General features: G+C 44.4%; 1 protein-coding gene across 1 annotated transcript in view; it reads left to right on the top strand.

Moving 5' to 3' along the window:
• The window catches only part of LOC134339497 (AP-1 complex subunit mu-2), a 35,151-nt gene extending 13,354 nt beyond the window's left edge, over positions 1-21,797 (top strand). The window contains exons 4-12 of the mRNA XM_063036071.1: positions 435-565; positions 3,425-3,572; positions 8,519-8,645; positions 10,725-10,867; positions 13,715-13,786; positions 16,428-16,586; positions 17,421-17,546; positions 18,809-18,884; positions 21,310-21,797. Of these exons, the coding sequence (XP_062892141.1) occupies positions 435-565; positions 3,425-3,572; positions 8,519-8,645; positions 10,725-10,867; positions 13,715-13,786; positions 16,428-16,586; positions 17,421-17,546; positions 18,809-18,884; positions 21,310-21,332 (1,005 nt within the window). The 3' untranslated portion in view covers positions 21,333-21,797. The remainder of the gene's footprint in view (positions 1-434; positions 566-3,424; positions 3,573-8,518; positions 8,646-10,724; positions 10,868-13,714; positions 13,787-16,427; positions 16,587-17,420; positions 17,547-18,808; positions 18,885-21,309) is intronic.
• Positions 21,798-22,112: the final 315 nt, after the last annotated feature.

The raw sequence follows: 22,112 nt of genomic DNA, 5'->3' as shown, positions 1-22,112 counted from the left end.
GGGTCACTCAGGTGCAGACACACCCAGCCTTGAGACACCAGGCAAGGTTACTTAATTCCAAACAATTGGTTTATTGATCATCTCAGAATGTCTCTTTGGCGCTACCCGCTCCCTCCCCTCTCACTCCCGCCTTTCCCAACCATGATTCCCTTCTCCCTGCTCCCTTCCCACTCTCAATCCACAACAAAGACCCACATCAGAATCAGGATTATCATCACTCACACATGTCATGAAATTTGTTTTATTTTTTGTGACAGCAGTATAGTGCAATACATAAAATTACTATAGCCTTAGGCTAGCTTTAGCTTTATATATGTGTCTAAGATTTTTACTCAGTATCGCATGTCAGTAATAATAATTCTGATTCTGGTAGTTCAACGTCACTTTCAGAACTTGGTGTTCCCCTGGAATCTCACACCTTGCTTCCTCCCCAGGTCTTCACAGAATACTTCAAGGAGCTGGAGGAGGAGAGTATCCGGGACAACTTTGTGATCATCTATGAGCTCCTGGACGAAGTGATGGACTTTGGGTTCCCCCAGACCACCGAAAGTAAAATTCTACAGGAGTGAGTATCAGCAGTCACATCATCCCCAGCTCCAGCTTAGCCAGAGGGTGGTGAATTTGTGGAATTTATTACCACAGGCAGCTGCGGAGGCCAGGTTGTTGGCTGCATTGAGACTGACACTGATAGGTTCTTGATTGGACACGACATCAAAAGGAGAAGGACGGGGAGTTGGGCTGAGGAGGGGAGAAAAAAAACGATCAACCATGATTGAATGACAGAACAGATTTGATAGGCCAAATAGCCTAATTCTGCCCCTATGTCTTATAGTCTTATGATCCCTCATTGATTAAACACCAGAGGTGGAGAAGTTGGACACTGGGCCACATGTCAATTCAAAAAACTAAACCCTGATGACTCCTCTGTACCTAATTCCAAGCACCTTAAAACTGTGCCCTCTCACACAAGCCAATTCAGCCCTGGGAAAAAGGCTCTGACTATCCACACATTCAATGCCTCTCATCATCTCTATCAGGTCACCTCTCATCCTTCATTGCTCCAAGGAGAAAAGGCTGAGTTCACTCAACCTATTCTCATAGGGCATGCTGCCCAATCCAGGCAACATCCTTATAAATCTCTTCTGCACCCTTTCTGTGGCTTCCACATCCTTCCTGTAGAGAGGTAACCAGAACTGAGCACAGTACTCCAAGTGGGGTCTGACCGGGGTCCTGTATAGCTGTAACATTACCTCTTGGCTCTTGAACTCAGTTTCACAGTTGATGAAGGCCAATGCACGGTATGCTTTCCTAACCACAGAGTCAACCTGCACAGCAGCTTTGAGCGTCCTGTGGACTCGGCCCCAAGATCCCTCTGATCCTCCACACTGCCTAGAGCCTTACCATTAATACTACATTCTGCCATCATATTTGACCTACCAAAATGAACCACCTCACACTTATTTGGGTTGAACTCCATCTGCCACTTCTCAGCCCAGTTTTGCATCCTATCAATGTCCCACTGTAAACACAAAATACTCTGCGGATGCTGGGGTCAAAGCAACACTCACAACACGCTGGAGGAACTCAGCAGGTCGGGCAGCATCCGTGGAAACGATCAGTCAATGTTTCGGGCCGGAGCCCTTCGTCAGGACTGAGGAGGGAGGGGGCATGTAGAGCCTTGGCTGAGGCAGCGTGTTGTATGCTTGAGCAAGGCACTTAACCACACATTGCTCTGCAGTCCATGGTCTCACTAGACTAATGGATGCCTATTCCAGAATCTAATTTATTGCTGCAGGTGACTGTGGAGACTAAGTCATTGGGTATATTTCAAGTTGAGGTTGATAGGTTCTTGATTAGTAAGGGTGTGAAAGGTTATGGGGAGAAGGAAGGAGAATGGAACTGAGAGGGGTTATAATTCAACCATGATGGAATGGTGAAGCAGACCCGATTGGCTAAATGGCTTAATTCTGCTCCTGTGTCTTATTGTCTTATAATTCGTGTATTGTGTGCAATAGGTTGCAAGAAGCAAAGGATATTCTCCAAGTGTCGTTACACTGTGAACGGAGTATCAAAATGTCTTGTATTTTCTCTTTCTGAACTAAATCCTACTCCCAGCTCCCCCTCCACCAATCTTTGTGCCATCTGTAAACTTGGCCACAAAGCCATCAATTCAGTCATCCAAACCATTGACATATGAAGTGAAAAGAAGCAGTCCCAACACAGACCCTTGCAGAACACCACGAATCACTGGCAGCGAACCAGAAGAGGCCCCCTTTTTGCCCATTTTTTGCTTCCTGCCAGTCAGCCAATCTTCCATCCGTGCTAGTATCTTTCCTGCAATACCATGGGCTCTTATCTTGTTTCGATACCTCATGTGCAGCATCTTGTCAATGGCCTCCTGAGAACACAACATCCATTGCCTCTCCTTTGTCTATCCTGCCTGTTATTTCCTCAAAGAATTCCAACAGATTTGTTAGGCAAGATTTGCCCTGAAGGAAACCACAATGACTGGCCTATTTTATCATGTGCCTCCAAGTACCCTGAACCGGAGGAAAGAGTGGGTTTATGAGGTGTGTGGAGAGAGCGAGAGAGTAGGTTTCTGGGGCGTGTGTGGGGGAGAGAGTAGGTTCCCAATGTATGTGGGGAGAGGGAGAAAGTGGGTTTCTGGGGTGTGTGGGGATGAGGAGAGGATTTCTGGAGATTGTGGGGAGGGAGTGTGTGTTTCTGGGGTATTTATTTACTTATTGCCCCAGATACAGCATGGAATAGGCCCCTTCCAGCCCTTCAAGCCATACTGCCCACCATCTCCCAGTCTAACCCGAGCCTAATCACAGGACAATTTACAACGACCAATTAAACTACTAAACATCTTAGGACTATGGGAGAAACCCCATGCATTCCACAGGGAGGGCCTACAAGCTCTTTACAGAGGATGTCGAGATTGAACTCTGAATTCTGACACCCCGAGGTATAATAGTGTGAGCTAACCGCTCTGTTACCATGGAGCCCAAACAGTTTGCACCGAGATATGAACTCTGACCACTGGATTCAGAGTCCAGAGTGCTCGCCATCGCACTGTAGAACCATTTGGGGTGAGGGTGAATTTCTGAGGAATGTAGGAAGAATGAGTGGGTTTTTGAGGCGTGTGGGAAGAAGGAAGGAGGATATTGGGAGGGTGCATTGGGGGGGAGCGAGAGAGGCAGGGTTTTGTGGGAATGTATGGCAAGAAAGAGGTGAGTTTTAGATGGTGGGGGGGGGGAAGTGTTGGAGGGGGAGGCAAAGGCATATGCCCATGGAGACCGATGCGGTACCTGCTTTGAACTCATGACGAGCCTGCCTCTGACTGAGGTGCTACCCTCTGCTTCCTGGGTTTTGTTCTGACCGAGCACGAGCCAGGCCTGAGCACTCCCGGTTCCCTGGACAGGTACATCACTCAGCAGAGCCAAAAACTGGAATTGGCTGCCCCACGGCCACCGGCCACCGTCACCAATGCTGTGTCCTGGAGATCAGAAGGCATCAAGTACAAGAAGAACGAGGTCTTCATTGATGTCATCGAAGGTGTCAACGTGTTGGTGAGTGTAGAGCTTTGAGATCGCTGCCTAGTGGTACACCAATCATTCCCGGGTCCACACTATCCTTCAGATCAAGGCTGGGGCGTGGTCCCTGTTAGAATCAATGGGACCTCAGGTCCATATTGGCTCTAACAAGGTCATATGTACATCGACAGAGGATAATTTGCAGAACTTGGAGAATAGGAGTGACGGAATCAGAATTCGGTTTATTATCACTCAGTGGCACCTTATTAGATACCTCCTGTTCATGGTCTTCTGCTGCAGTAGCTCATCCACTTCAACACGTGCGTTCAGAGATGCTCTTCTGCACTCTACTGTTGTAGCGTGCAATTATTTGGGCTCCTGTCGCTTTCCTGTCAGCTTGAACCAGTCTGGCCATTCTCCTCTAACCATTCGTACCATTCTCTGTAAACTCTAGAGACTGCTGTGCGTGAAAATCCCAGGAGGTCAGCAGTTTCTGAGATACTGAACAACAGCCATTGTCCAGCGTCAACCATCATTCCACTGTCAAAGTCACTTGGATCACATTTCCTCCCCATTCTGAAGTTTGGTCTGAACAAGAACTGAATCTCTTGACCATGTCTGCATGCTTTTATGCATTGAGCTGCTGCAATGTGATTGGCTGATTAGATATTTGCATTAATAAGCAGATGTACTTAATCAAAGTTCAAAGTACATTTATTATTGAAGTATGATTCCTACATATAATCTTGAGATGTGTCTCCTTGCAGGCAGCCACAAAACAAAGAAACCCAATAGAACCCATTTTTATAAAGTGACTGTCAAAACACCCAATGTGCAGGAAAGAAAACAAGTCGTGCAAACAATAAAAGTAAGCAAATCACATTCAGAACTGAAGTTCATGTAGGTCAGTCTACAGCCATGACCAATCTAGGAGCCCGTTAGTTGCAGGCCACAGTCTCAGGTCAGCACAGAGATGAGTAAACTTCGCAGGACAGCGAGCTGACCACCAGCCCGGCCCTCTTCTTTTCAATTCCTTAAAATTAAAATCTTTTTAAAATAAAGTGGCCACTGAGTGTATGTCATGGAACTTGTTGTTTTGCAAGCAGCATTACAGCGAAAGAAAGACTATAAATGACAATAAGACCACGCTGTATATAAATAAATACATACAATAAATCGTGCAAAAAGAGAGCAAAATAATGAAGTAATTTTCATGGGCTGTTCAGAAATCTGATGGCAAAGGGGAAGAACCTGTTCATCAGTGTGCATCTTCAGATTCCTATATCTCCCCCTGATGGTAGCAATGAGAAGAAGGCATGGATGGCAAAGGTCCTTCATGGTGGATGCCACCATCTTGAGGCATTGCGTATTGAAGTTATCCTCTGGTGGAGAGACCAGTGCCCATGATGGAACTGTTTGGGTTTACAACCCTCTGCAGCTTTTTCTGATCCTGTGCATTGGCCCCTCCACACCAGGTGGTGATGCAACCAGACAGGATAGTTCTTCTAGGAGATCACAGGGGCCTGATGGACTATTATACTGTAGGAACATTTGTGAAAATTGATAATTGGTTTATTTTTGCCACAGTGAATAGCTTTGTGTGCCATCAAGACAGATTACTTCATACATACGTACACTGAGGGAGGTTCTTTAAGGTTGTTATAGCCAGGGGGTTGTTGTGGGAATAAACATTAATTGCTCCCCATAGCGCACATCTCAAATAGCCTTTGACAACCAAATCCAGCTCCTGGCCTTCACGCGTGGCTTAGCTACTGAGTCCAGCGGAACCATTTCTACTGACAGGAGAAGGGGCAAAGGTGGGCTAGTGACACCTTAGAACCAGTTGCTTCAAGCAAATGGGTTTTGTCAGCTCATCTCGGAGAGGGAAAACTCTGATCTCAAACCTCTGCTGCCTTGCAGCTACTGTATACCCACTCTTGAGGAAGACTTCGGGAATAAACCCTGAGAAAAAATCTGGAGCTGCAGTGCCGAAGGCCTATGTTGTGTTCATCACTGATTGATAACTCCTACAATGCCACTGGTGCCATACTGTATTGGTCTCTATCGTCTCTTTGGATTCATCAGCTGCTTGGCGAGGGGGAGCCTGCTGTACGGGCAACAGCTTGCTCTCCATATCGTACTGCCCCGGTTTGTGTACTGCCTTGCATATCACGTAGACAGCTGAGATGCAACACCCATGGGTGACCCTGAACAATGGCGGTCCTCAAATATTGAGGGAGTATAAAAAGAAAACAGTAACAATCCAGATTATAGTGTTACAGTTAAAGTTGGAAGCGCAGAACAGACAAATAACATACAAGAGGTCCATTCAAGCATCTTTTAGCAGTGGGATAGAAGTTGTTCTTGAGCCTGATGGTATGTTTTTGAACTTTTGTATCCCCTGCCTGATGGGAGAGGGTAGAAGAGAGAAGGAATAGCATGGGAGAGGTACCTCAAGAAGGTGGCATCCTCATTAAGGATCTTAACCATTTGGGACATGCCCTCTTCTCATTGCTACTGTCAGGAAGGAGGTACAGGAGCCTGAAGACCCAATTCAACATTTCAGGAACAGCTTCCCTTCCGCCATCATATTTCTGAACAGTCTACGAATAGTACCTTGTTGTTCCTTTTATTTTTCAAAGGTTTCAAAGGTACAATTTAATGTCAGAGAAATGTATACAATAATACATCCTTTTTCTTCACAAACATCCACAAAAACAGAAGAGTGCTCCAAAGAATGAATGACAGTTAAATGTTAGAACCCCAAAGTCCGCCCCAGCTGCCCTCCCTCCCACACACAAGCAGCAGCAAGCGACAATCCCTCCCCCCACCGACAAAAAAAAAAGGCATTGACATCCACCACTGAGCACCCAAGGGTGGCCAAAGCAACAGGAAGAACACAGACTTGCAGTACTTCAAAGACTACTTGTTCTCCAGGTATTCGACATACCACAGGCTCTCTCTCCCTAATAAGGGAGAAAAAGGTGACTCCGTTTCACAGCAAGAGGAGAGACATAACAAACAACTGACTGGTTTACGATGTTAAAAGTCCATTGCGTCACTTTTTCCGAGCTCTGAGCCCAAAGATCTCAGGTCTCTGGGCATACAGCCTTAGACCTTCCATCTCCCACAAGACACCAATCTGCCCTGAAACCGACCATCGATCCGCCTGTCTCCAGAGCCATGAGATCTCGAACCTTCAAAGGCAGCTGAGCTCTTAGGCCAAGCCCTTGGCGTGCTGAATAACAGCCAGTCGTGAAACCCTGAGAGCCGGACCCATTCCCACAAAGAACCGTAGTCAGCGTGTTACTCCATGTCAGGGTCTTCAAAAGAACCCTGAAGGGGTAAAATAGAGATATTAAAGATGGAAATCAAGCTGTTTCTGAAGAAGCAAGCAAAGGAGTTGCTGTTAGGCACCATTAATCCTCCTAAGCTAATTTTTGCACTATCTTGTATTATTTTATGTTTGGACTATACTGCTGCTGCAAAACAACAATTTTTACATCATACAAGACAGAGATCATAAACCTGATTCTGATTTCCAGGTGAATCTGATCTCAAACATCGCTGCCATGCAGTTACTGTATAACCACTCATGGGGAAGTCTTTGGGAGTAAACCCCGAGGGGGGAAATCTGGAGCTGAAGTCCCTAAAGCAGCCCTATGTAGCGTTCAACGTGACGGACAACTCCTGTGACGCCGCTGGTGCCAATCTGTATCAGTCTCTGCCTTTCCTTTGGATTCTGCTGCCCACGTAAGCTCCCCTGTGTGGAGAGAGGGAGCCTACGTGGGCAGCAGCTTGCCCTCCATGTCGTACTTCTCGCAGATGAACAGAGGGCATCAAATGTGATCTGGGTATCGGAGGCAGGACCAGTATTTATTGATCATCCTGAATTGCCCTTTGGAAGATGGGTTACCTTGAACCACAGCTGTCCTCCGTGGAAGGCACGCCCACCGTTTGTGGGCCAGAACTTCGGCTGCTGATGCTGTAGAAGTTTTAATGTAAGATGTTCAGTCTGGTGGGGAACCAGCAGGTGCCAGTGTTCGAGTAGTGGTGTCCTTCTCCACTGTGGTGGCAGAGATTGAGATTTTGGGAGATGCTCTTGAAGAAATGGAGAGAGAATGCCAGGTGTAGGTGACAATCCCAGAGGCCTGTAGCAGCGGGTAACTAGGCAAAGAGTGAGTGAACTGGTTTTGATCTTATTGTTGATGTGAAGAGGGATCTTGCATTCCAATTCCCATGAAAGTGGCCACCCACGTAAATCTATAGGGTGTTAAGGAAGTTGTATAGCATCCTCATCTTTATTAGTCAAGGCCCTAAGCTCAAGACTCAGGAAGTTATGTTACAACTTCATAAAACTGTGATGAGGTTGCATTTGGAGTATTGCGTTCAGTTCCAGTTGCCTCGTTAAGGAAGGATGTGGATACTTTGGAGAGGGGGCAGAAGGTGTTCAGCAGATTGCTGCCTGGATTAGAGATCAGATGCTAAAAGGAGAGGTCAGGCAAATTGGATTGTTTTCTCTGGAGGAGCAGGGGCTAAGGGAAGATCTGACAGAGGTTTATTAAACTGCAGGAGGCATAAAGAAAATAGTCACCTGGTAGCTTTCTCCCTGGGTAGAGAGTTTGAATTGTAGAGGGCCTAGCTCTCAGGCGAGAGGAGGAAAGTTTAAAGGAGATGTGTTTTTTTTTACACAGACAGTGGGGTGTGTCTACAATGCACTATCAGGGGTGGTGGTGGAGGCAGATTTGACAGAGGTGTTTAAGAGACTCTTGGGTACATGAATGTGCGGGGAATGGAAGATATGGACATTGTGTAGGGAGAAATGATGAATGTAATTGGCCATCATTAGCCTAATTAGTTCAGGACAACATGGTAGGCCAAAATGCCTTTTCCTGCGTTGTACATTCTCTGTTCTAGTCATTTCATCTGTCCTGGCCATAGTCCCCCGTGGTTTCAGTTCATTGCTCCTTGTTCTTGGACAGGTCAGTGCGAACGGGAATGTTCTACAGAGCGAGATAGTCGGCAGCGTGAAACTGAGGGTCTTCCTCTCGGGAATGCCAGAACTCCGGCTGGGCCTGAACGACAAGGTCCTCTTCGAACTAACTGGGCGTGAGTAGTACAGCAGTTTTCAGACACCGACGTTGTCAGGGCTGAGTGCTTGCTAAGCTGAATTGTCCATTGTTTTTCCAACTTCAACACATTAATAGTCAGCATCAGAAACAACCGTTTCACGAATGATATATTTGAAATATTCAAAATCAAAATGGGTCTCAAAAATAATTGTTTATGGTCTATTATCTAAAGTAGATTTTTTGCAAACGTCACTGAAAACTTTTTATACACGTGGACTGAGTTTCAGTTGTGGTGACGTTGTTAATGGAACTTAGAACAGTACAGCACAGGAACAGGCCTTTGGCCCGAGATACTGTGCTAAATTTACTAAACTAGTAATTAAATACCAAACTACATTAATCCCGTCTACAAACACAATGTCCTTATCCCTCCATTCTCTGCTTATTCAGGTGCCTATTTAAGAGCCTCTTAAATGCTACTATTGTATCTGCCTCCACCAGCATCCTTCGTAATGTATTCCAGACTTCCAACTTAAACAAAATCTTGCCCCATACATTTTACTCCCTCTCACCTTAAATGCTTGCCCTGTGGTATTAAACATTTCTACCCTGGGGAAAAAAGAAACTGGCTGTCTATCTGTGCCCCTTGTAAGTTTGTAGACCTGTATTAGGTCTCCCCTTAGTACTTGTTTATTATTGTCACATGTACCAAGCTAGAGGGATACTTTATTGATCCCAAAGGAAATTACAGTGTCACAGTAGCATTACAAGTTCACAGATATACAAATATTAGAGTAGAGTAAGAAAGAATAAAAAATAAGCTAGCCCAAACAGTCTAACGGGGGGGGGGGGTCATCACTTCCCCCGCTATAGGTTGACTCGTTATAGAACCTAGTGGCCAAGGGTAAGAGTGACCTCATATAGCGCTCTTTGGAGCAGCGCAGTTGTCTATTACTAAAAGTGCTCCTCTGTTCAGCCAAGGTGGCATGCGGAGGGTGGGAAGCATTGTCCCGAATTGCCAGGATTTTCCACAGGGTCCTTTGTTCTATCACAGCTTCCAGTGTTTGTTCAGGTTGACTGCTAAAACAGAGCCAGCCTTTCTGATCAGTTTATTGAGCCTGTTGGCATCACCCGTGTTGATGCCAATACCCCAGCACACCACCACATAGAAGATGGTACTGGGAGAACATGTGAAGGAGAGACTTGCGTACTGCAGAGGACTTCAGTCTCCTCGGGAAGAAGAGGCGACTCTGGTCCTTCCTGTGTTGGAGCCTGTCATCTGGATACACCCCCAGGCAAGATTAGCTTTATTTGTCACACGTACATTAGGATGTACAGTGAAATGTGTCATTTGCATCAAATTAAATTAAATCAGCAAGGATTGTGATGGGCAGCCGCAAGTGTTGCCATAGTTCCAACGCCAACATAACAAGCAGACAATTTACTGACCCTAACCTGTATGTGCTTGGATTGTGAGAGTAAACCAGAAACCCGCACTTTGCTGGACCTGGCTCTGACCAGTGGCTCTCACTCAAGGCAAAGGTGCATTGGTACTAACTGTGGGATAGGGGAGCCTCAGATACACTCTGATCTCAGCAGCTGAGTGCCCACCTTTTTTCCTCCGTAACCTTTAACCCTCCCCTTACCAATCAAGAACCTCTCAATCTTTGCCTGAAGTACATCCAATGACTTGGCCTCCAACAGATTTCACAGAGTTACCACCAACTGGCTGAAGAAATTCCTCCTGGTCTCAGTTCTCTGTATTCTGCAGGCTGTGCCCTCTAGTCCTAGGTGCTCCTGCAGATGGTAACGTTCTCTGCATGTCCAGTCCATCCAGGCCTTCCAGTATCCAGTAAGCTTCCAGGAGATCCCCACCACCATCCTACAGGCTCAGAGACATCAAACTTAATATTCATCCTTCGGTTAACATAATCAAAGGAACATTGAGCTGATGATAATAATTGATTCTAAAGCTTGCTGTACTTTCCATTGTATTTCCCACTCTATACAAATTGGTTGTTTTGTTCCACGCTTTGAAAGAATCTGATTTGCTCCAAGTCGTCCTGGAACATCTTGTGAAAAGTACAATAATAATCTCAGATTTGCTTTAATTTAGGAGGCAAAAATAAATCGGTGGAACTAGAGGATGTGAAGTTTCATCAATGTGTGAGGCTCTCTCGCTTTGAAAATGACCGAACAATCTCCTTCATCCCACCGGATGGCGATTTTGAACTAATGTCTTATCGACTGAACATTCAAGTGAGTAAAGGAACTTAGAATTTAGAACACTACAGGCCCATGATGTTGTGCCAACCTTTTAGCTTCCTCCAAGGTCAATGATTAGCAATCAAATCTAAAATCTGGGAGGACTTTACCCCGTTTTGTATTCATGAACTCTTCCAGGTTAAAGACCCGGATGTCCTTGGGTCAATGGAGTGACTTTGTGCCCAACTGTAGTCTTCTGCTGTCAGCCAAGATTGAAGGGCAGATATCAAGATGCATTAAAAGTCGAAGTCATGTTTGCTGCTGTATGCACAAGTACAAGGTGCAATGAAAAGCTTGTTTACAGTAGCATCACATAAGCACCATATTAGTAGCTGTCACAAGCTAAAAGTATCAATGAAATGTAAATTATACACAATTATTACAAGAAAGAACACAATTAGAACAAAATAAAAGTAGATTTTGGTGCAAAATGATCAAAGTGGTCATAGAGTTGCTAATCTCTAGTTATTAGAGTTTTGCCTGTTGGTTCAGAACTGAATGGTTGGAGGGAAGAGACTGTTCTTGAACCTGGTGGTGTGGAACTTCAGGTTGCTGTACCTCCTGCCTGATGTGAGCTGTGTGAAGATGGCGTGGCCTGGTGGTGAGGAAGGTGTGTCGGGTAGGTTTTACTTACACAGAGTAATGGGTACCTAGGGTGTGCTGCCAGAGGTTGCAATAGAAAAGGAAAGTACTAAAAATAATGTGTTACAGTTACAGAGAAAGATTGGAATTGGTTTAGTAATGTCATTCACCGAGGTACAGTGAAAAGCTAGCTGTGCATACTGCTCAAACAAATTAATTCATTACAGCAGTGCATTGAGATAGAAAAGGTAAAATAAAACAACAACAGAGTCTAGAACAGGGTGTAACAGCTACAGAGAAAGTGCAGTGCAGGTAGACACTAATGTGCAAGGTCATAATGAGGCAGATCGTGAGGTCAAGAGGGGTCATGGTTGACTTGCGATTTGACTTTCTTCTCCAGCAAGTCTTTAGTCCGTGGAAGCCCTGTTGTCCATAGGATTCACTCTCATCTTAAAGAACAAGGAGCTGATCTTCACAGAAAATGGCGCCCAATCATTACATAGCCACACTCCCCAGAACGAGTGACCCTCCACTCCTCTTCACAGTCTGATGGAAGCTGTTCACTTCCCAGAACAAGTGACTCTCACCCCTTTACAGCCCGATGGAAGCTGTCCATTCTCCAGACTGAGTGACCCTCACACCCCTTCACAGTCTGGCAGAAGCTGTTCACTCTCCAAACTGAGTGACCCTCACACCCCTTCACAGTCTGGCAGAAGCTGTTCACTCTCCGAACCGAGTGACTCTCCACTCCTCTTCACAGTCTGATGGAAGCTGTTCATTCTCCAGACCGAGTGACTCTCCACTCCTCTTCACAGTCCAATGGAAGCTGTCCATTCTCCAGACTGAGTGACCCTCACACCCCTTCACAGTCTGATAGAAGCTGTCCATTCTCCAGACTGAGTGACTCTCACTCCTCTTCACAGTCTGATGGAAGCTGTTCACTCTCCAGACCGAGTGACTCTCCACTCCTCTTCACAGTCTGATGGAAGCTGTTCATTCTCCAGACCGAGTGACTCTCCACTCCTCTTCACAGTCCAATGGAAGCTGTTCACTCTCCGAACCGAGTGACTCTCCACTCCTCTTCACAGTCCAATGGAAGCTGTCCATTCTCCAGACTGAGTGACTCTCCACTCCTCTTCACAGTCTGATGGAAGCTGTTCATTCTTCTCAATGTAATGTCCACAGAAGAAGGAAATTCTGATTCCGATTCGCTTACGTCATCAACTAACACACACGATGGCGCCAATGTAGCGTGCCCAAAATGCTCAACAGAACAACACAGAACACAGCAAGCAACAAAACAACAACAGCAAAACCGGCCCCATTCCACTGTCCCACCCACCCACATGTCGTTGATTTTTGAACATGGAGTGGAGGCCTAGTCTCCAGCCTGACCACTAACGCCCCACGCTGCTGTCTCCAAAACCATCTGTACAAACCTTAATAAAAAAAAAAGCCATGTCTGAGTCACAACCCTGATGGAGACCACAGCTTAAAATCAAAGTCAAAAAGTAAATTTATTATCAGAAAACACACATGTTGCCATTTACCACTCAGAGATGCTTTTTCTTGCAGACATTTACAGGAAAATAATCATATTTGGAATTTATGAAAAAGTAAGCATAAATAAAGGCTGACAAACAACCAATGTGGAAAAGATGACAAATCATGCAAATAAGTTATTGTCAATAACTAAATAAAAAATACTGAGAACATGAATTGTGAGTCTGTAGTGTGTAGATTTAGTTTAACATTGAGGTGAGTGAAGTTATCCACTGTGGTTCAAGAGCCCAGTGGTTGATGGGTAATAACTGTTCCTGAACCTGGTGGTTTGGATCTAAGGCTCCCGCAGCTCATCCTCAGTGGGTGAGGTGGGAAAATAGCATGGCCTAGATGGTGGTTTGTGAGGCGTCCTTGGTGATGGACTGGGCTGTACCCACCACTTTCAGTAGATCCTTCCACGGGCATTGGTGTTCCCATGCCAGATCATAATGCAACCAGTCAGGATACTCTCCACTGTGCATTTATAAAGGAGAGAAGCTGTGATGTTCAGCACCATCTTCACCAGAGGTGTCAACAAGGCAATGGACATCACATGGTGGTGTGATGGATTGAGACTGAGTCTCCCAAGAACATGAAAGAGGTGTCCGCAGCTCCAATTGGGATAACCCGACAATCCTGCTGGCCTTCCCAGAATCTAAACAGTCATTCAGACATGTAGAGAAGAAACTTACTGAAGGACTTTGTGTTTGATTTTAGGTGAAGCCTCTGATTTGGATTGAATCGGTTATCGAGAAATTTTCACATAGTCGGGTTGAATACATGATCAAGGTAAATTCCATTTTGTGCATGATCAAGAAACTGAATTAAATCTCATCTCTTTGTATTTTTGAAGGTAGAGGAGTTATTTCAGCAATTAATTTCCCCTTAAGACTAAAACATAGGAGCAGAATTAGGCCATTTGGTTCATTGTGTCTGCTCTGCCATTCAAGCATGACTGATTTAATATCCCTCTCAACCCCATTCTCCTGCCTTTTCCCCATAATCTTTGACACCCTTACTAATCAAGATCCTATTAGCCTTTGCTTTCCTATAGTGGGTGACTCTAGGACCAGATAGAAAGATGTCCTTTTAGAACGAAGATGAGGAATTCCTTTAGCCAGAGGTTGGTGTATCTGTGGAATTCATTGCTACAGATGGCTGTGGAGGCCAGGTCATTGGGTATATTTAAAGTGGAGATTGATAGGTTGAATAGTAAGGGCGTCAAAGATTCATTTTGAGTTAACGCATGGCCCATGGCCTCTCCAGTGGTTCTAACACTTAAAAAGTTTTTAATTACTGTATTTCCCTCAAAACCAAGGAAGGTCACATGGGCTGGACAAGTTTGGAAAGACCAACCTCACTCCTTTATTTTAACATAGAACAGTAAAGTGTAGGAACAGGCCACTCAGCCTACGATACTCCTGCCGAACACCATGTCAAATTAAACTAAATCTCTCTATCTGCACATAAAATACATCCCTCCATTCCCTGTATATCTGTGTGATCTGCTCCCTCCATCCCCTATATATCCATGTCTAATCCCTCCATGTCACCTACTCCCTCCATTCCCTGCATACCAGTGTGATCTACTACCCCCATTCCCTGCATATTCCTGTGATCTACTACTCCCATTCCCTCCATGTCCATGTGATCTACTACCTATATCCATGTGATCTACTCCCTCCATATCCATGTGATTGACATCCCTCCTTTCCCTGCATATCCTTGTGATCTTCTCCCTCCATGTCCGTGTGATCTGCTCCCTCCATTCACTGCATATCCGTGTGATCTGTTCCCTTCATTCCCTGCATATCCGTGTGAGCTGCTCCCTCCATTCCGTGCATATCCTTGTGATCTGCTCCCTCCATTCTGTGCATATCCTCGTGATCTGCTCCCTCCATTCCCTGCATATCTGTGCGATCTGCTCCCTCCATTCCCTGTGTATCCTTATGATCTGCTCCCTCCATTCCCTGCATATCCGTGTGATCTGCTCTCTCCATTCCATGCATATCCGTGTGATCTGCTCCCTCCATTCTGTGTGATCTGCTCTCTCCATTCCGTGCATATCTGTGCGATCTGCTCCCTCCATTCCCTGTGTATCCTTATGATCTGCTCCCTCCATTCCCTGCATATCCGTGTGATCTGCTCTCTCCATTCCATGCATATCCGTGTGATCTGCTCCCTCCATTCTGTGTGATCTGCTCTCTCCATTCCATGCATATCCATGTGATCTGCTCCCTCCATATCCTTGTGATGTGCTTCCTCCATTCCCTGCAGATCCATGTGATTTGCTGCCTCCATTCCCTGCATATCCATGTGATCTTCTCCCTCCATTCCCTGCATATCCTTGTAATCTGCTCCCTCCATTCCCTGCGTATCCATATGATCTGCTCCCTCCATATCCGTGTGATCTGCTCCCTCCATTCCCTGCATATCCATGTGATCTGCTCCCTCCATTCCCTGCATATCCATGTGTCTAACAGCTTCTTAGATGCCACTATCACTCAGCATCAGCGACCATCCCCAATTTGAACTTTCCAATGCGTAGTTGTATTTATTACATAATTGCTGACATACATGTAATTGGTGATTACAGTACAGTTGCTTCTGTATTTTTGTAGTTTTCAGTAGCAGGTGTCACGGCACTTTACTCAGGCTATTTTCTAGGTTAATTGTTATCACTGCAATTGTGTTATCTCTACTCTGAGTATGAGACGACTACGGCTGCTCTGTCCTTTGTCTTTTCTTCATTCTCTCAGCTCCTCTTTTGCTTGTTCTTTGTTCTTGTAGCACTTAATGAAATTGCTTAGCAGTAAGTTTTTTTTTGACTCCTTCTTGACTTCCAAAAAATCTTTGGATTGCTGAAGTATCAGGATCCGACACAGTCTTCTTCCCAGGGGTGGGGAATCAAGAACTAGATGGTATGTGTTTAAGGTTTGGGGGAAGAGTTTTAATAGGAACCAAGGGGCAACTTTTTACACAAAGTGAGGTATGTATGTGGATTAATGCACAACTTTTAAAAGACAGTGGAACCGGTACATTGGATTGGAAATGTTTAGAAGGATATGGGCCAAATGGGACTAGCTTGGATCTTGGTTGGCATGGACCATTTGGGCTGAGGGCCTGTTTCTATACTGAATGATACTATGTACTGGAAAAGCCAGAAGCTCCACACTTTCCAGGCTGATCATGATGAGGTTGCTTCAGTGAGATATTGAAGCAGTCAGTGTAAGGTTCATGAAGTTCAGGACAGGCAGGATGGTTCAGAATCAGGTTTATTATCACTGACATTTGAGGTGATTTTTTTTTTGCTTTATGGAGGACATAAAACTACTGTAAGTTATAATAAGAAATATAGCTTTAAAAATGGTACAAAAAGCAGGAGGTCTGTGGTAGGAGGGCAAATGTTAATATTTTTTCCTCCCAACAGGCCAAAAGTCAGTTCAAGAAGCAGTCTGTCGCCAACAATGTGGAAATCATTATCCCTGTGCCAAGTGATGCTGACACGCCCAAGTTCAAGACCAGCGTGGGGAGCGCCAAGTGGGTTCCCGAAAATAACACAGTGGTGTGGACCATCAAATGCTTGCCCGTGAGTGAGAGCTGTTTTATTCCTTGCACCAGCTGGAACGAGGTTAGGTGGGTCAGCAGCGGGTGAGATCCAAATCCCAGTCAGAAAGTCGTCTGTTAGAATCCCACTCCTGCTCACCTAGTGTACAGCATTCAATCCTGGTCATCATGTTATAGAGATGATGTATAGGCTTTGGAGAGGGTGCAAAAGAGGCTAGACAAACTATAGCGGTTTTCTTTTGAGTGGTGGAGGCTAAGGGAAGATGTGAAGTTCATAAGTTTATGAGAGGCAGAGGGTTTCCTTTCCTCAGGGTCAAAATGTTTCACAGTAACAGCAATACAACTTAAGGTGAGGGGGTAACTTCCAAGGTGATTTACAGGGCAAGTTTATTTACAGAGTGGTGGATATCCTTTGGTGCTACATAAATGCAAGTGGAATACCAATAAGCCTAGACAGAAAGACTGAAAAGAGGCCAAAGAAGGGAGGGCAAGGAAAAATGTACTGATTTGTGGAGCCAATACTGAAAATCGAAGCTTGAAGGTTGACAGGAGGTCTGGAAGCCAAAGCCCAACTGAAGGCCCAGAGTCCTGTTCTGGAGAAGGTGTATGCGTGTGCGTGCGTATATATGTGTATAATAATGAGTTTACTTTGAACCAGCCAGCATCCAAATGTGTAGCTACACTCGTGGGCTCTCTCCAGCGCACCCCTAGCTTGTGTTGTTTATTAATGTAAGATGCATTTCACTGTATGGTTTGATGGACAGATGATAAATAAATTAATCTGAGCTTGTTAACCATTACATTTTATAAATTGACTTTTGTTTTAACTTCTCTATCTGTATCTCCCCCTGGATAGGGAGGAAAAGAATACCTGATGCGGGCTCACTTTGGCCTGCCGAGCGTGGAGAATGAGAACAATGAAGGCAGGCCACCGATCACCGTGAAATTCGAGATCCCTTACTTCACCGTCTCAGGGGTACAGGTCAGTGCTGGTGTATCTGTGGTGTCCAGTGTGGAGGTCGAAACTTGTCCCTCCAAACCATCAGCTAATTTGGATTGCTAGATGTTCACCAGGACAAAAATAGGCAGGTAGCTCAAAACTCAAAAGTTAGTTTTGGCAGCAACACAGTGCAAGAGAGACACAAGTGAATATTAAAATGAACATAAATTATACTAGGAGTATTGTGTTAATTTCTGGTCAATTCATTATAAGAAAAATATGGAAGCTGTAGAGAGGATGCAGAGGAGATTTACCAGGATGCTGCCTGAAGTAGTGACCATGTCTTATGAGGGTAGTTTGAGCAAAGGAGGATGAGAGGTGACTTGATAGAGGTTTATGAGATATAGGAGGCATTCTGTAGTCAACGGCCAGAGACTTTCTCCCAGGGCAGAAATGGCTAATACGAGGGGGCATAATTTTAAGATTGATTGGTGGAAAGTATGGGGGGATATCAAATGATCACACTCAAAATGTGGAGGAACACAGCAGGTCATGCAGCGTCTAAGAATGACATTCATTCTAAGCGAGATGTTCAAAGGCAGCTTTTTTCACAGAGAGTAGTGGTAGGTACAGAGAATGCACTGCCAGGGGTGGTGATAGAGGCTAATTCATAAGGGGCACTTAAACTCTCAGATAGGCATGTGGATGAAAGAAAACTAGAGGGCTATGCGGGAGTGAAGGGTTAGGTTGAACTTACAGTAGGTTATTGTGCTGTACTGTCCTATGTTCTATCAACTCAAGGCTGACCAGGTTAAACAGAGCAGGACAGAAGCCAATCAATACTGGTCCAAGTGAGGTTTGGATTTGGAGACAGTTGTGTGCAGGTTTTAGTCACGCTGTTGACGGAAGGATGTCACTAAACTGGAACGAGTGCAAAGAAGGTTTATTGGAAGGTTGCCAGGACTTGAGGGTCTGAGTTGTATGGAAGGGTTGTGCAGGCTAGGAACTTATAGGGGGGATGTCAGAGCTAAGTTTTTTTTTATACACAGTGGAGGATGTGTCAGGGTTGGTGGTAGAGGCAGATCCATTAGTAGCTCTCCATTTCTCAATATCCATGTGCCTATCTATATGGAAGGGAAGGTTAAGATTGATATTAGAATAGGTTAAAAGGCCAGCACAATGTTGTGGGCTGAAGGGCCTGAAATGTACTGTAATGTTTTGTCTTTTATGTTCAACGTCTTGTATTCTGATGCCTCTCTGACAGGTCCGGTGAGTAACACTTGGTTTGTTTCCCCATGTTGTAGGTGAGGTACATGAAGATTATTGAGAAGAGTGGCTACCAGGCACTCCCCTGGGTCAGATACATCACCCAGAGTGGAGGTTAGTGCAGCTGCGGCAGGGGTGGAGAAGGATAAAATGTGACAATGTGTTGCTTGTCAAAGAGGGGTCTTTGTACTGTCCAAATGTGTGGGAATTGGTCCGAATTTTGATTCTCCAGCAGGAACACCCTCTCCCACAGAGGTGCTCCACCCTTCCCCAGCCCTTCTCCCCACCTCCACTCATCTGGTCCAAGCCAGCCCAGAACCTGGTGGCATCAAATGGACAAGTGCCTGGAGAGGTGGCTCTCTCCCTAACAGCTGGAAAAGCCCATCTCCAACCTGGCCAGCTGTGGAAGTTGTAATAGTGTTTAAATATCTCTGTTATTAAGAATGTTTTCAAATCTCTTTCACATTCACATATAAAAAAAAACCCTAGTTTTAAATGAACTGAAAAGATCTGAAAACACACATAAATTGTTGATGTTAAACAATTTTTAAGAGGAAGATATGTGTCAGTCAGCCACCCTATGACCCCCACCAACAGAGATTCTTTGTACTGCATTTCCTGTCATTTGCTGTTCCTCGGTCTGTGATGGAACCTTATCCACAGTGTGAGAGAAAAGGAACTTCTGAAATAATTCGGCCAACATCTGGTTATACATCTCCCCTTCTGATGTCAATGGAGTCGGAATCCCAAAGGTGCTTGGGTGTGTTTCCCAAAGGGGCTTCTTGGCTGCAAATGCCCATTGTTGAGTGAATAAATTGGCTTATTACTGTGACATGTATCAAGTCACATTGAAAATCTTTGTTTTGCATACCGTCCATGCAGGTCATTTAGTTGCAACAGTGCATTGACGCAGCACAAGGGAAGATCATAAGAGTGTTACAGTTGCAGAGAAAGTTCAACACATTTCACTGTATATTGTGTTGTACATGTGACGAATAAAACTAATCTTCCTCTTTATCAGTGCAGGTAGACAATGAGGTGAAAGGTCATAATGAGGTAGACCGTGAGGTCAAAAGTCCATCTTAACGTACTAGGGGACTGCTCAATAGTTTTATAACAGCTAGTAGAAGTTGTCTTTGAATAATGCTTCATGAATTAATGCTTGGCTATTTAACAATAGTGGACAACATTAAACTGGCTCCTCTCAATACACAAGTAAGCACAAGGGGCACTGAATTATAGTGAGTTTTGTTTAAAAATCACACCACACCAACAATTGCTAAGCCCATATCAGAATCGCAACATTGATAGCTGTCTACCATGGAGAACTTGCTCCTCCAATGTCCATAATGATAATTCTTCACCAAAAAACCTGCTTAATGCAACTCACTGAAACTATGAAATTGAAGCATAAACTACTGTTCCACATTGAAAAATTTCAAACATAAATCATCCTACCACATAACATAGTTTGCTAAACTTTTAACCCTTCACCTCACTAGTTTCAATCACCTCCATCACCTAATATTGACCACCTGGGTTCTGTACTCAGTTGTGAAACAAGACAGTTAACAAATTGGTAAACATTGATTATTGTCACAGATACCAAGGTTCAGTGAAAACTTTGCTTTATTTATTTATTTCAGAATTCTTCCCTTCTGCCCTTTGAGCCACACCGCCCAGTGATCCCACCACCTCGATTAACCCCAACCTAATCGCAGGAGAATTGCCAATGACCGATTAACCTACCCAGTATGTCTTTGGACTGTGGGAGGAAACCAGGACACTGGGGAAGAACAGATGCATTCCATGGGGAGTACGTACAGTCTCCTTACAGAACGGCGCCAGAATTGAACCCCACACTCTGGAACGCCCTGAGCTGTAAAAGCAGCTTTTGCATGCTGTCCAGACCGATCGTTTTATCTCATCAGTGCATCGAGGTGGTACAAGGGAAAACAACAGAATACGAAGTGCTACAGTTAAGAGAGAAAGTACAGTGCGGCAGATAATAAGGTGCAGAGTCATAAGAAGTTAGACTTTTGACATCAGAGTCTATCTGAACATACCAGGAGTGTTCAGTAGTTTTGTAACAGCAAGGTAGAAGCTGTCTCTGAATAATTCTTCATGTGTTGACTCTGGGCTATTTAACAATGGTGGACAATATCAAGTTGGCTTTCCTCTACACCCAAGTAAGCAGAAGGGGCATTGAATACCAGGCTGAAGATTCAGGTTCCATCAAAGCAGATCTTTAACACCACCCTGGCTGTCCACTGGGATCAAACTTGTAGTGCAGCAGCCTGAAATGTCCAGTGCTTTGCCTCACAGTGAGATCGGTGTGAAAGAGGGTTGGTGGTTCACAAGGGGTTAAACTTCCCTTGTAAAACTGAGATTGTTTGGATTATTTTGTAAATACAGTTGCTCTCTAAACTTAGTCATTATTTTTAAAAAAGTCAAAGACTGATCTCAAATTTTACAAACTGTTTGAATGGATTCCTCTCTGAAAACAGATACTGGTTTAACTCTGTGTCTTATTTTACAGATTACCAACTGCGGACACACTAAAAGTTTTGATGGATTCAGGAAACTTCTCCTAATTTTCCTCTCTCATTGGTTTGAATTGGGCTACGTATTACAGTACTGTTGTGGCGAGTGCCTTAAACATCTTGTTAACTTTTGTTCTGTTCAGCTAACTGTGCAATAATTAAGGACAGACACCTACAGTTTCAGAAGTCTATCAGCACACGGTCCTCCAAAATAAACCCCAGGAGAGAATATATCCTTGGAAGACCATGATTCAGCATCATTTGAGCAATCTTTTAGTTCTGCACCTGAGAGGGACCCTTAAGCCCTTAAGTTCAAAGTAAATTTGTTATCAAAGTACACATATGTCGCCAAATACTTACAGGCATTCATTGTAGAACAAAAAAATACAATAGTATGAATGACAAAAAGATACACAAAGACTGAAAAACAACCAATGTGCAAAATAAGACAAAAAAAGAATAAATAAAAAGTAAATAAATAATACTGAGAACATGAGTTGTAGAGTGCTTGAAAGTGAGTCTGGAGGTTGTGCAAACAGTTTAGTGTTGAGGTGAGTGAAGTTATCCACACCATTTAAGAATAGTTGGAGGGCAAATGATTTAAGAGTATCTACTACAGAATTATCACATGCCTGATTTATACTGTATTTAAGAATAGTTGGAGGGCAAATGATTTAAGAGTATCTACTACAGAATTATCACATGCCTGATTTATACTGTCGTTGTACACCTTCACTCCATATCTTCTCACCCCTGCCTAATGCTATCTGGAAAATGACAAAGGATTCCAAGAATCCGC

Source organism: Mobula hypostoma, chromosome 29, assembly GCF_963921235.1.
Source record: "Mobula hypostoma chromosome 29, sMobHyp1.1, whole genome shotgun sequence".
NCBI lineage: Eukaryota > Metazoa > Chordata > Chondrichthyes > Myliobatiformes > Myliobatidae > Mobula > Mobula hypostoma.
Note: the sequence above shows the minus strand (reverse complement) of the source record. Positions and strands in the feature narration are given on the sequence as shown.